Source organism: Tenrec ecaudatus, chromosome 8 (assembly GCF_050624435.1).
Source record: "Tenrec ecaudatus isolate mTenEca1 chromosome 8, mTenEca1.hap1, whole genome shotgun sequence".
Classification (NCBI taxonomy): Eukaryota; Metazoa; Chordata; class Mammalia; order Afrosoricida; family Tenrecidae; genus Tenrec; species Tenrec ecaudatus.
The window spans coordinates 156,398,287-156,412,085 of NC_134537.1; the positions used below are offsets into that span (position 1 = coordinate 156,398,287).

Consider the following 13,799-nt stretch of genomic DNA (forward strand, 5'->3'; position numbering starts at 1 on the left):
TGTACACGGGTGCAGATAAGAACTGGTTTATCCAGGACAGATAAACCCCTCAGGATCAATATTGAGAATAGCCATACCAGGAGGGGAAGGGGAAGGTAGGGGGAGATAGGGGGATCTGATCACAATGATCTATCTATAACCCCCTCCCAGGGGAATGGACAACAGAAAAGTGGGTAAAGGGATATATTGGTCAGTGTAAGGCATGAAAAAATAATAATTTATAAATTATCAAGGGCCAGGGACGGAGGGAGGGGGAGGGAGGAGAAAATATGAGAAGCTGATTGATACCAAGGGCTCAAGCAGAAAGAAAATGTTTTGAAAATGATGATGGCAACAAATGAACAAATGTGCTTGACACGATGGATGGATGGATTGTGATAAGAGTTGTACGAGATCCCAATAAAATGATTATACCCCCCCAAAAACCCCATGATTCCAAAGACCACAAAACAAAACAAATAAAACCAATGTAGACACGCTCCTGCATAGTAAGCTATAGAGCACACGGTAAAGAATGGTATTGTACAACACTTCACTGTAATCCTGGGGAACCTGTGCACAGACCAAGACGCAGTAGTTTGCATAGACAATGGGTTTATCATCAGTAATGGTGTGCAACAAGGCTGCATCCTGTCACCAGACTTATCCTATATGCTGAGCAAATAATTTCAGAAGCTGGACTAGATGGTGTGAAGAATGGGGCAATATGATTAGAGGGAGACTCATGACAAAGATGTATGTAGAACACACGCAAGATGAGTCAGTGTGGGAGGGAGGGAGAGCGGGAGTTTTCCCTCAAGTCTATACAGGTTTGACAGCATAATTGTACATGAGCATCTATTTTACTGCAGATATGTCCATGAATGTGATGAAGCATGTGTGTGTGTGGGGGGGGCGGTATGAAAATTTTTAGACATAACCAAACAACTTAAAGGCATGAGTCGCTGGACCTGGGGGTTCTAGACAATATCTTGGGGTACATCAGGGTCAAGCAGACGAACACAGTCCACAAGGATAATGCTGGACAGCCTGCTTTGGTGAGGAGCGAGAGGGTCTGAAAAGCCATCTGAGGTGCATCTATGGTCCATCCCTGTCTGGGGGAAAGAATATCAAAGATCTACAGAACAATGATCCAATGGACCAATGAACCACGTGAACACTAGGCTCCCAAACCCTGAGACCAGAAGAGCTAGGTGGTGCCTGCTTACCAATACTAACTGCTCTGAAAGGAACCATATGAGCAGGTATTGAATAGAATGGAAGAAAAATAAATGAAAAAAAAAAAGCCAGGCTTATCGGTTGGATAGAGACTGGGGGTCACCTGAGGCTAAGGCCTTTAGTCGCCCTTTTTGTCCAGAAATCAACTCACCACCATGGCTGTTTTCAACCAAACAATAGACAGTTTTGTAAGAGGAACAACAACACGAGGGAGGTCTGAACATTTTAGAGTAAAAGGCCACTGGAGATATAAGATTTATCCAAGGTCAAAGTTCAGCATGGGTAGGAAGCAAGGAGGAAGGGAAACGGGAATCACAAGGTAGAGGTGGAATACAGAAGTCCTGTTACATTGAGGTGATGGCAATGAATGAGATGAAAGAGATGGGTATGAATTATTGAATGGAAAACGGATCTGCTCTGTCAGGCTTCACACAGTTCACAAAGAAGTTAAAAAAAAAACAACAACAAGCAAAATCTTGTAATGTTAATAACACAACCTTGCAGGCTGAAAGTGGGGAGGACTTAAAGTACTCCCTGAAGAATTTCAAAGACCACAGCCTTCGATATGGACCACACCTCAACATAAGACAAAATTCCTGACACCAGGCCAATAAGCATCATGATAAACGGAGAAAAGACTGACATCCTCAAGGAATCGACTTTATTTGGATCCACAATCAACAGCAGTCAGAAAATCGATGTATCGCTTTGTGTAAATCTGCCATATTTCTAAAGTGTTAAAAAGCAAAGACTCTTAGGGTCACTAAAAAAAGAGCCAGTGCTTTGAAAATGATGAGGGCAGAGAAAGTACGGATGTGCTTTATACAATTGATGTATGTATATGTACGGGTTGTGATTAAAGTTGTATGAGCCCCTAATAAAATGTTTAATAATAAAAAAAAAGCCATTGATCCAGGATTCACGAGGGTGGGAGTTTGGGGGAGTGTGGGGGGAAAAAGAGGAGCTCATACCAAGGGTTCAAGTCTAAAATGTTTTGGAAATGATGATGACAACACATGTACAAATATCCTCGATACAGTTGATGTCTTGAATGTTGTAAGATCTGTAAGAGCCCCCAATAAAATGATTGAAAAACAAACAAACAAAAAAACCAAGAAAAGCAAACCAAAAACCAAAACCTAAGCTCACTGCCACTGAGTCAATGCAAGGATCGTGGAGAATCTACTTTGGAGAAAATTACCCACAGGACTCTCCCTTCTTCCTCTGGTTGCAATGACAAACGTCAGTACTATTTATGAAAGTATTAACCTAGTCTTTCCATTTTCGAGTCCTGCAAATTAACTCCGAAAGCCGTGGAGGTGCTTTAGGCTAGGAGTCGGGCTGCTAACCATAAAAGTCATCAGTTCGACTCCACCAGTGACTCCTCGGGAGAAAGATGAGGCTTTCGGATCCCGTAAAGGGTCACAGCCTGAGCAACGAACCGGGGTAATCTTATTGTGTCCGATGGTCGGATGGCGACGAATCCCGGTCGAAACGAACCCCGCGTCTTCGCGAAGCAATAGCGGTCGCGGCGGGGAACTTTGTCCCGCGCAGGACACCGTAGCGGCGCTCTCGCCGCCTGGGTCCCCGGCCATCATGGCGGCCCCCGAGCCAGGGCCGGCCTCGCAGCCGGGCGCTGCGTCAGCGGAGGCCGAGGAGGAGACCATCCTCTACGATCTGCTCGTCAATACCGAGTGGCCGCCGGAGACAGAAGTGCAGGTGACGGCAGCTCTCGGGGGGTCGCGGCCAGCTGGGCGCGGGCGCCGCCGGGCAGAGGCGCGGCGCGGAGCCACGTCGCGGAGCGGCGTCGGGCGGGGGGGGGGGCGCGGCGGTAGCCGGCGGTCGTCCAGGTGGCGAGCGCGTGCCAGTGGGCTGCCATTCGGCAGGGCACCCCGGCACTTCCTTCTGCGCCCAGCGTCTGGGTTCCACACGGGGCCGATCGGTTTCGCTGCTGGAACTTCGGTGGGAGGGTGGGAAGGTGGGACCCATGGGACCCACTCGGGGCATCCTTTCCCGCCGTCCGGGGCGCGCTGTCACCGCTGTCCCCCTCGCTGGTCCCCCGAGGGAGTCTTGCAGGTGGGCTCCCCTCGTACCGTCCTGCGGGCCGCGGTGCAGCGGCGGCTGCGGCCCCTCAGAGGCGCCCCGCTCTCTGCGCGCCCCAGCGAGCACCTATTGAATCATTTTGCGTGTGTGCGCCCGTGTCCGGTGGCCAGGGCCCAGAGGGTCCCGAGCCTGGCCCTTGGGTAAGAGGCGGAGAGATGGACGCCCGCCTGCCTTCTAGGGGGGAACAGTTGTCGTCTACGTGGGTCGTGCGCATTGTCCAAGCGAGGTGGGCAGGACGCCCCGCGAGTGAAGAGCTGGGGGCGCTGTCGCTAGCCAATGGCTTCAATAGAGGGGTGGGTGACGGAGGAACTGCACCGGCGGGAAGGAAGCCCGGGACAGGGTGAAGAGTGTGTGCCTCGTGTGGTCTGTGACCCACACTTCACTGCCGTCCAGTCGACGCCGACGCATAGCGGCCCCATGGCACAGGTGGAACTGCCCCTGGGAGTCCGCCAGCCTCTAACTCACTGCTTACTGGGGCAGAAGTGCTTTCAGTCCAAGCACAGCGTAGTTATTCCTCCAGGGCTCTGCTTTCTGACCCAAAGCCTTGTTAAACCCGATTGGGGAAGGCTGAGAACCACCAGTCCACCATCTGTTCAACAAACGTTTGCGTACACAGCGCTGGGTTAAAGACACTTTAAACAGAGAATTAGGATCAGCGGGTCAACCCTGGAGCTCTCTTTTAAGATAACGTTTCTGTTTATTCTGGAGCAAAGTTACTCGCCCTTTCACGTTCTGATGCAGTTTTTAGTTCTTCAACTTCTTACACACTGCGGTTTCACTGGGTCTGGGCATTTGGCAGACCAGAGCTCTGCACTCTGCACATCTTACTGTTTCCCAGATACTTACTTAGATTTTGTTAGTCTTGACCAGTGTTAATGTTTGTAGGCTATGCAACTAGGACGCAGCTCCCTGCTGGTAGTTGGGTAACGATTTCTCCTTAGAACTTACTGGTTATTTATAATCATGCTTCAGGTGCTTAATGAGCATTTTTTAAAAATAAGCACATCATCAACTTACATTTGAAGCCTCATAGCACTTGCCTTCCCCAGTGCCCTTATATTGATCCCTCCAGTTTATGGACGTGTACTGTTGAAGCTCTAGGAGAGCAGCTGCTTGTTAGTCATCAGCTCTCCCACAGACCACATTGTGACTGGGATGTAGATCAGCTGAAACTGTTCAGGGAATGAAATAGTTTTTATGTTTCTTTTAGCCTTGTCTGGTTTTATTTTGCGTCTTCTCTATTGGTACCACTGACATCATATTAGTACATTTTACAGTTTATTTACAATGACTCCTGCTGAACTGGACCCAGCATGGTCTTTGCCCTCGACTTCTCTGGGCTTTGGGCTGGTGTTTTGCATTTTCCAGTCTCCATTCCTGCTCTTTCCCACACGTTCTCTCGCAATGTCTATTCTGACATTTCCTGTAACTCTGCAGTGCTCACTTTAATTCCCACTGTTCAATTTAGTTTGGTAGTTTTTTTAGTTTCAATCTAGAACTAGTTTTTAATTACTGCTGTCTTGTAAATTTATTTTGAGTGCTGTCTTGAAATTTTATTTTAAAAAGCACATTCTTCTATGTAGTATCAATATTATTAGAAAATTCCCAAATGAAAGTTAAACTTTTCTTTGTGTTGTTCAATAATTGCAGCCTAGAGGCAACCGCAAACATGGTGCGTCCTTTATCATCACAAAAGCAATTAGAGGTGAGTACAGAGGGTGTATTTATAATGATATAGTTAACAGACTCCCCTCCCCCCCCAATTCCAGTTGTAACTGTGCTGTTTGAGAGAATTTAGGGATTTTAAAATGGATTATTTAGGTTTCTGGTGTATGGGGCCTGAGAAGAGTGAGTACATATATGTTCAAAAAATATATATATATATAAAATTTGTACACACATTATCAGTGCAGCTGAGAGCTAAAGTATGACCTGTGTTTAGCTGTGGATGTGTTTCCTACAAAGAATAAAGAAGATAAAACTTGGTATGAGTCTCAAAAAGCCTGTGGACATTGAACATGAAAAGACAGGCCCTTTATGTGGCTCACATGCGATTTCAGATACATCTGGCCACAGGTGCTCTTATAGAAAAACAATGACGAACTTGATGAACAAGGGCATCCTTTTAATTTCTGACAGTTTGTATGTATAGCTAACACATGTATTAGAGAAGTATTGCTCATTAGCCTCTGACCTGATTCTGTGAGAGATTTACATATATTAATTATTGGAATCCTTTCCCACACCCAGAAAGATAGGTAATGTTACTCCTTTGTGTTTTTAGATGAGAGAACTTGCCCAGAGCCATTTAGAATTTGATTGTAGGTCTTTTCGGCCCCAGAGCACCTCTTCCTATCAGTGCATTTGGGCTATGTTTTTAAATCATTTTATTAGGGGCTCATACAACTCTTTTCACAATCTGTACATACATCATTTGTGTCCAGCACATCCGTACATATGTTGCCATCATCATTCTCAAAACACCTGCTTTCTACTTGAGCCCTTGGTATCAGCTCCTCATTTTTCCCCTCCCTACCCACTCCCCTCTCCCCCCGAACCCTTGAAAATTTATAAATAATTATTATTTTACCATATCTTACACCACTCGATGTCTCCCTCACCCAGTTCTCCGCTGTCCATCCTCCAGGGAGGAGGTTACATTTAGACCTTGTCATCTGTTTTCCCCTTTCTCCCTCTCCCTCCCTCTACCTTCCCGATATTGCCACTCTCACCACTGTTCCTGAGGGGCTCTTCTGTCCTGGATTCCCTTATTTCCAGTTCCTATCTGTGCCAGTGTACATCCTCCAGTCCAGCCGGCTATGTAAGGTAGAATTGGGATCATGATAGTTGGGGGGGGGGGGAGGAAGCATTTAAGAACTAGAGGAAAATTGTATGTTTCTTTGTTGCTACACTGCACTCTGACTGGCTTGTCACCTCCCTACAGCCCTTCTGCAAGGGGATGTCCAATTTCCCCAGATGGGCCCTGGGTTTTTTCTGCATTTGGGCTACTTTTAAAGAGAACATTCAGTTTTACTCCATCCAGAGTGGACTCTAGTCCATAGTGACCCTATGGGTTTCCAAGGCTGCACATCTATGTGACCAGAAAGCCTCATCTTTCTTCCTGTCAAAGGGCTGGTGTATTTTAACTATGTTTTATCTTCTCATACTGAAAACCCTAGCATATCGATTTTTCAAGATCACAATCAACTTAGAGTTTTGAAGCTATAGAAAATGTATAAAATATCAATTAATTCTAGTAAAGTTAGAAAACAAACAACCACAAATTACAACGAAACAATAATACCTCATTTCACTGCCCAGAGACAATCAATGATACTCTTTCCAGACCATTTCCTATTACATACATCCTTAGCCATGTACAGATGCACAGATACACGTCCATTTCAAGGGGAAGCATATAAAACATTGTTTCATAACAATGTGTTAGAGATTTTGCTTCTCATTTACTTTCTCTCCTAGATATCACTTATTTAAAAAAAACAACTTTCCTATTCGCATTACATAGCCCTGGTAGTGTAATGGGTTGCTCATTGGGCTGCTAACCAAATAACCAAAAGGTTGGCAGTTCAGAACCAGTAGATGCTCTGTGGGAGAAAGATGAGTCTTGGACACTTACAGTCTTCGAAACTCACAGGCACTCTACTCTGTTCTGTCGGGTCCCCGTGAGTTAGTATTGCCTCAGTGGTAGTAAGAGTGAGATCCTTTATTGGTTTTATAGGGTGACTGATCTCTAATCTATGGGTTTATTAAAGCTTTTTAGATGAAATTTAATACCTCAAATCACTATTTCTTTTTTCCCCCCACTGTTACTTTTTCTATTGTTAGGCGATAACTTCAAATTTTTAAAATAAGACACAAATTTAGAACTTAATATGAACAAAAGAACTATATGACTTTGTAAAGTTATAATATATGCAAGGTTGTATATATTTCTCATGTATTTGGAGTTTTTTCAGTATTTTTTGTAATGACTTAGTCTGCAGTATATTTTAGATTTTGCATTGCTAAATATAATTTGAAAATAATTTTAGAGGACAACTGAGTAATATTTGCCTTTGCCATTTCTTTTTTTTTTTTACAGATCGTTTATTATTTTTACAACAATACATCTGGTACAGGTGAGTCTTTAGTCTTTGAGAGAAGCAGGGTGAGTGCAAAGACAAAGAATGTTACCTGTTTTTATAAATGAATCCAAGCTCATGATAGAGATGCTAACACAGACATTTCAATCTTTGCCATAACTGCAGAGGATGTCTGAGTAGGTGTAGGGTAGCTTTTGTTCCCTTGGTCCTAAGTGGAGCCCTGGGGGTGTGGTGGGTTCCACATTGGGCTGCTAACTGCAAGGTCAGCAGTTTGAAACCACTAGTTGTTCTCTGGGAGAAAGTGGAGGCTTTCTACCCAGTAAAGAATTAGTCTCAGAAACCCGCCAGGGCAGTTGCTGTCCTGCTCCCTAGGGTCACTGTGGGCCAGAATCAGTTCAATGGCAGTGAGTTTGCCGTTTGCTTTTGCCACGATTAAGATTATCTCATAAATTCTGCTTTCTCTTGCATGTCCTTAATCTTATTTTGTTTGCTCATTTGATGGCTATGAGGCTTTCATAGTTTATTATTATTTAAAGCTTTTTAAAAACATCCTTTTTGTGAATCAAGTGTAGATTTACAGAGCAGATAATCAGTTTTGTATTTAACTGTTTGTATATGTTTTGTTTCATTTTATCCATTTTCAATCCTTTCATTGTGTTCTGTTTTCATTCTTCCTTTTTGACTCTGCACCCTGTCTTTGGGTAAATGTCACCCTTTGGCTCTAAATGGCTGATTATTCTGACATGCCGGTAAGTTCTGTTCCAGTCTGAAGGGTGACCAAGGGCCATCGTCTGGGGTCTACCTGGTCTGTCTGCCCTGTAAACCTCTTCTCGTTTAACAAAACTTTGTGTTGTGAACTGGGTGAAAGCTCCCAGAGCAGCTCATGGCTTCACCTGCGGCTATTCCTGTCCCTGGCTGTATTTTCTGTCACCTCATTGGCTGCACCCTCCTCGGGGGACTGTCTGTTACCTTATTCCCTCCCTCCCTGTCTTTCCTCCTCCTTCCCAGTCCTCTGAAACGTGCGCTTGGATTCCAAGTGCTACCCTTTTGATTTCAAAGAATGGATTATTCCAAAGTGTGTGCACCACATTTTTGTCACCGTTTCCCTGTAGGTCTGTCTATCGTTTGGCTGAAAATTGAGCCACAGTGATGAGTCTCCATCCAGTTCTGAAGAGTGACTAAGGGTTGCTAGTCTTTGGGGTTCCATCATTCTCTGTCCAACCAGCAAGCCTGGTCGCTGTCAGCTCCCATAGCTTTACAAGCCATCATGCTCTGACGTAACCGTAAGCACAAGCGTCGTGGGTAAACGAAGATGCTTTACCTTTCACTTCCTGTGGACTTGTGGAAGTCAACAGAGTCTGCAGACATGATGTTAATTTCCTGCCTTAAAAAGAGCAAAAAAAAAGAATGACTTTGATAAAGGAGACAATTCTGCTTTTGGATACATGCATTGGCATTGTTTCTATAGAATTATTCACTGGAGATTGCTTTTCCTTGAGGATATCTAATCTTAACAGCTGTCGGGGTAATAGTTCATGACAGAGACCTTTGCCTCTTCTTTGAGATTAGCTCCAGCAATTTTCTTCTTTTACTCTGTGAACACACACACACACACACACACACACACACACACACACACACACACACACACACACACACACACACACAGTCTCTGTGAGCCAGAATGGACTCCACAGAGACCTTTGCCTCTTCTTTGAGATTAGCTCCAGCAATTTTCTTCTTTTACTCTGTGAACACACACACACACACACACACACACAGTCTCTGTGAGCCAGAATGGACTCCATAGCAGTGGTTTGGGTATTTTCCTAGTTGTTTGCCTATTTTATATTTAGCAGTGGTGTCATAGGAGGGAGAAGTGAGTCAGGCGGAAGGGTGGCCAATAGAAGGGCACGGGGTGTGAAAGGTAGGCCAGGCTCCCTGAGCTTACTTGAGTGTGGTAGCTACGCTGGCTAGTCAGGTATTCCCGAGGTAGATGGAACATTGGGACTTGAGAGTCAGTCTTTTTGGTTAGCTCTGTGGAAGGAGGACTAAAAAAAGAGTTAATTCTGAGACAGGCCTGATTCTGTATGTAAGAGCCATAAGACCAAAATTCAGTCGATAATCTTTCTGTGTCTTTTTTGGCCTGAGAAATTTATTTCATTGAATTGGCCAGGTTAATCATTGTATAGATTGTGAATGTACATTGAAGTGATGACTTGCTTTAAAAAAGGTGGCAGTTCAGTTTTTGCTCTTGAATTTAGGGTAAACTTAAATATTTTCAGTTCATATTTATATACTTAAAATTTTTTTTAGTGTGAAATATAAGGATACTGATATTTATAAATAGCATATGAACCATATGTTATTTTTTCTAAATCTGAATTAAAACAACTTCAGATATTTTTTAATATTTTAGAATTTTTTTTTACTTTTTTATTTTTCCCAAAACCATTTTATTGGGAGGTAATGGACATATATCATTTCATAGTTCACTTATATTAAGCAGTCTTGTACAATAGCTACCACCATTATTTTCAAAACATTCTCTCCCTTCTTGAACTTCTTAATATCAGTTCCCTTTACCTAACCCCCCCCCCCCAGGAACATTTATTCACCCCCAGTTTCCCCCAGAAACCTTTATTCAACTTACTGTAGCTATAGGTTCATCAACCCTGAATACCAAAACCCAGAAAAATATATAATTCAATGACAAAACTGAGATAAACCCCAATATGAAAAAAAAAAAAACCCACAGAAAACTTGGAAAACCAGATCAGGCCCAACATGAGGGGAGATTAAGTGATGACAAGTATTTTAAAAATCATTTTATTGGGGGCTCTTACAGCTCTTATAACATTCCATACAAAAATTGTAACAAACATATTTGTACATATGTTGCCATTATCATTTTCTATACATTTACTTTCTATTTGAGTCCTTGGTATCAGCTCCTCTTTTTTCCCTTGTGACCTCTTGATAAATTATAAATAATTATTATTTTCATATCTTATGCCAACCACTGTCTACCTTCACCCTCAGGTTGTCTTCCTGAGATGGGGGGGACGTTGTACATTGGTCATTGCTATAGATGTCCCCTTGCTCCCCTCACCTTCCCCTTCTCCTCCTGGTATCACTACTGTTTCTACTCCTAAGGGGTTTATCTGACCTGGAGTCTGTGTGTCATGAGGTCTAATCTGTACCAGTGCACATGCTCCAGTCTAGCCAGAACTGAAAGGCAGAACTGGGGTCATGATGGTGAGGGGTGAGGAAGCCTCAAAGAACCAGAGAAATACCGTGTGTTTCCTCAGTGCTGTACTGCACCCTGGTTGACTCATCCCTTCCTTGTGACCCTTCTGTGAGAGGATGTCCTATTGTCTACAGATGGTTTTGGGTCTCTGCTCGGACCCTCTTCATTCTCAACAATATACACACACACACACACACACACACACACACACACACATATATATTGGGTCTTTTGGTGATTGTTACCTGACTCTGTTGTCACACAGGCTGGTGTGCTGCTTGTTGCTTCTCTGCTAGATGTCCGCTTGTTTAACTTCACACTTTTCACACCCCAGATGCTATATCTTTTGATAGCCAGGCACCATCAACTTTCTTCACCACCTTTCCTTAGGCACCTATTTTGTCTTTAGTGATCGTGGATGACAAGGTGTTTTTTAAAAACTAATTTTATTTGGGGTTCATACAATTCTTACCCCAATTCATACATCCATCCATGTGTCAAGCACATTTGTACATTTGTTTCCATCATCATTCTCAAAATGTTTTCTTTCTACTTGAGTCCTTGATATCCTAATTTTTTCTCCTTCCTCCCCGCTTTCCTTTCCCTCATGAACCCTTGATAATTTATAAATAATTATTATTTTGTCATATCTTACACTGTCTGACGTCTCCCTTCACCCACTTTTCTGTTGTCTGTCCCCCAGGGAGGGGGTTATATGTAGATCCTTGTAATCGATTCCCCCTTTTTCCCCACCTTTCATCCATCCTCCTGGTATGGCCACTTTCATCACTGGTTCTGAAGGGATCATTTGTCCTAGATTCCCTGTGTTCCCCGGTCCTATCTGTACCAATGTACATCCTCTGGTCTAGCCAGATTTGTAAGGTAGAATTGGGATCATGAGAGTGGGGAGGAGGAGGGGAAGCATTTAGGAAGTAGAAGAAATTTGTATGTTTCATCGCTGATACCCTGCACCCTGATTGGCTCATCTCTTCCCCATGACCCTTCAGTAATGGGGTGTCCAATTGCCTACAGATGGGCTTTGGGTCACCACTCTGCACTCACCCTCATTTACAATGATATGATTCTTTGTTCTTTGATGCTTGATAACTGATCCCTTCCACACTTTGTGGTCACACAGGCTGGTGTGCTTCTTCCATGTGGGCTTTGTTGCTTCTGAGCTAGATGGCTGCTTGTTTACCTGTAAGCCTTTAAGGTCCCAGACACTATAACTTTTGATAGCCGGGCACCGTCAGCTTTCTTCACCACATTTGGTTATGCGCCCCTTTGTCCTCGGCGATCGTGTTGGGAAGGTGAGGGATGACAAGTCAGCCGTTCAAGTCAAGTTTATCATTTTGATCTCCAGTCATCTGTCCAATGCACTCTGTTTGGTAACTGGGTTCTTCCCATTTTTCTGTTATGGATAGAAGGAAATCATGGGATGCTTACTTCCTGTGCAGATCTCACAACTGTATTTTGGGCATCCACTGTCATCCATAGCTTTCTGCAAACCAGAATCTCATCTTTTAGGCTATGGTACTATTCCCTCCTTTGGCTTTGGATTAATTATATGGTTTACAATCCTTCAGTCACTGATGTTGGTGTGCTTCTTCCCTGTGGACTTAGTTGACATTTCACTTAGATGGCTGTTTGTTTGAAAACAAACCTTTGCCAACCCAAATGCTGTTTTATCTAAGAACCAGGAACCACCTAATTTCCTCTTGCTATAGCACCCATATCTTCTGCTTTCTCGTCTTCAGGCATTTTTATATTCAAAATGTTACAGTTCAAGTTCTGGGTCCTCAGTTTTCTTCTCCCTTCTCATCCTCATGTTTTTGGTATTGTTTTAGTGCATGTTTGCTGTTTCTATTAGAATAGACCTATCTGGTTTTTAATAATGCATTTTATTTTTGTTGTTGGTAGTATAAGTATACACATCAAAACAAACACCAGTCATTTCTGTTGTATAAGTCAGTAGCGATGTCCCACCATTTTCACTCTCCTTTGTAAGTGTTCCTCCACTAACCTAAACTCCCTGTTTCCTACGTTTCTAGTGAACCTGTGACATTGCTGTGGTCGACTTGATCCCATGTGCTTAGGTCTTAAGGGTGCACAGTGCTCAAGGCAGGCATTGGGCCAAACTGTTGTTTGACTTTGAGAACATTTTTTGAAGCTTCCTCGTGTTAGAAATGTTTTTTGTATAGTTGAGCCAGAATAGCTACGTGTTGATAGCAGGAAGGGATTGTTTTAGCTCACTCTGCTGTATTATTGGTAAATATTGTATGATTTTTCTTTCAAAGTACATGCATTTATATTTTTGTAATCTCACAATGTTTTTTGGGAATAGATATATGAATATGGTCAATTTTTTAGATTTATATAATGATAACTTTTGGTCTGGGGTTGGTTTTTATTCAGATTTTACATTCTAATATAAAAAACATTCTCTCCTTCTATAAATGCCATTTGCATTGTTTACTTACTTACATGTGCTTGTGGCGTTTACACTGTCTTCAGTCTCATGTGTTGTGCTTTCAGCCCCGCACCGTTTCTGCTCCCTGATGGACTGGTTCGCCTGGTCAACAAACAGGTAAACTGGCATCTGGTACTTGCAAGGTGAGCATGTGTACCATTCATATAAGATGCCTCTGCCTGGGTTGGCTTTTACATTTTAATATGGACATTGATTTTAGGGTCCTTAGAGCATGCCCTCTTGATTTTTATGGTATATACTTGTAAAGACTAGTCAAATCACATGCAGAGCTTCTTGCTCTGGCCCAACCGCTAGAGCTAGGTCAGGTTTCACAAGTTAGGGGCACATTTCTTTAGACTGTCAAGTCTCCCCAGTGCTCTCCACATACTTGAGGGGGTCCCCTGATACTCTCACTTCTGACTTGATTTTTTTCTACAACCTCAGGATCCCAGCCACCAGCTTGGAGGTGCCCAGGCCTCCCATTATTTCTGACCTATTGCTCTCACTCTCCGTTAGCTCCAGTCACTCACTAGCATCCCTCACAGAAGGCAAGGAGGTAGGGTGCAGTGCTGTGCAGGACAGACGGACTTGAGGAGCCAGGATGTGCATGCACAACTAGAGTGAGATCTGGAATGCTTCCCAATGTGGATCGTCT

The 13,799-nt window shown here is 43.5% G+C and overlaps 1 protein-coding gene across 1 annotated transcript in view; it reads left to right on the forward strand.

The window, feature by feature from the left end:
- The first annotated feature begins 2,777 nt into the window (after positions 1–2,777).
- The window catches only part of NBAS (NBAS subunit of NRZ tethering complex), a 383,893-nt gene continuing 372,871 nt past the window's right edge, over positions 2,778–13,799 (forward strand). Inside the window, exons 1-4 of the mRNA XM_075557089.1 lie at positions 2,778–2,937; positions 4,972–5,026; positions 7,424–7,460; positions 13,210–13,287. Of these exons, the coding sequence (XP_075413204.1) occupies positions 2,815–2,937; positions 4,972–5,026; positions 7,424–7,460; positions 13,210–13,287 (293 nt within the window). The 5' untranslated portion in view covers positions 2,778–2,814. The remainder of the gene's footprint in view (positions 2,938–4,971; positions 5,027–7,423; positions 7,461–13,209; positions 13,288–13,799) is intronic.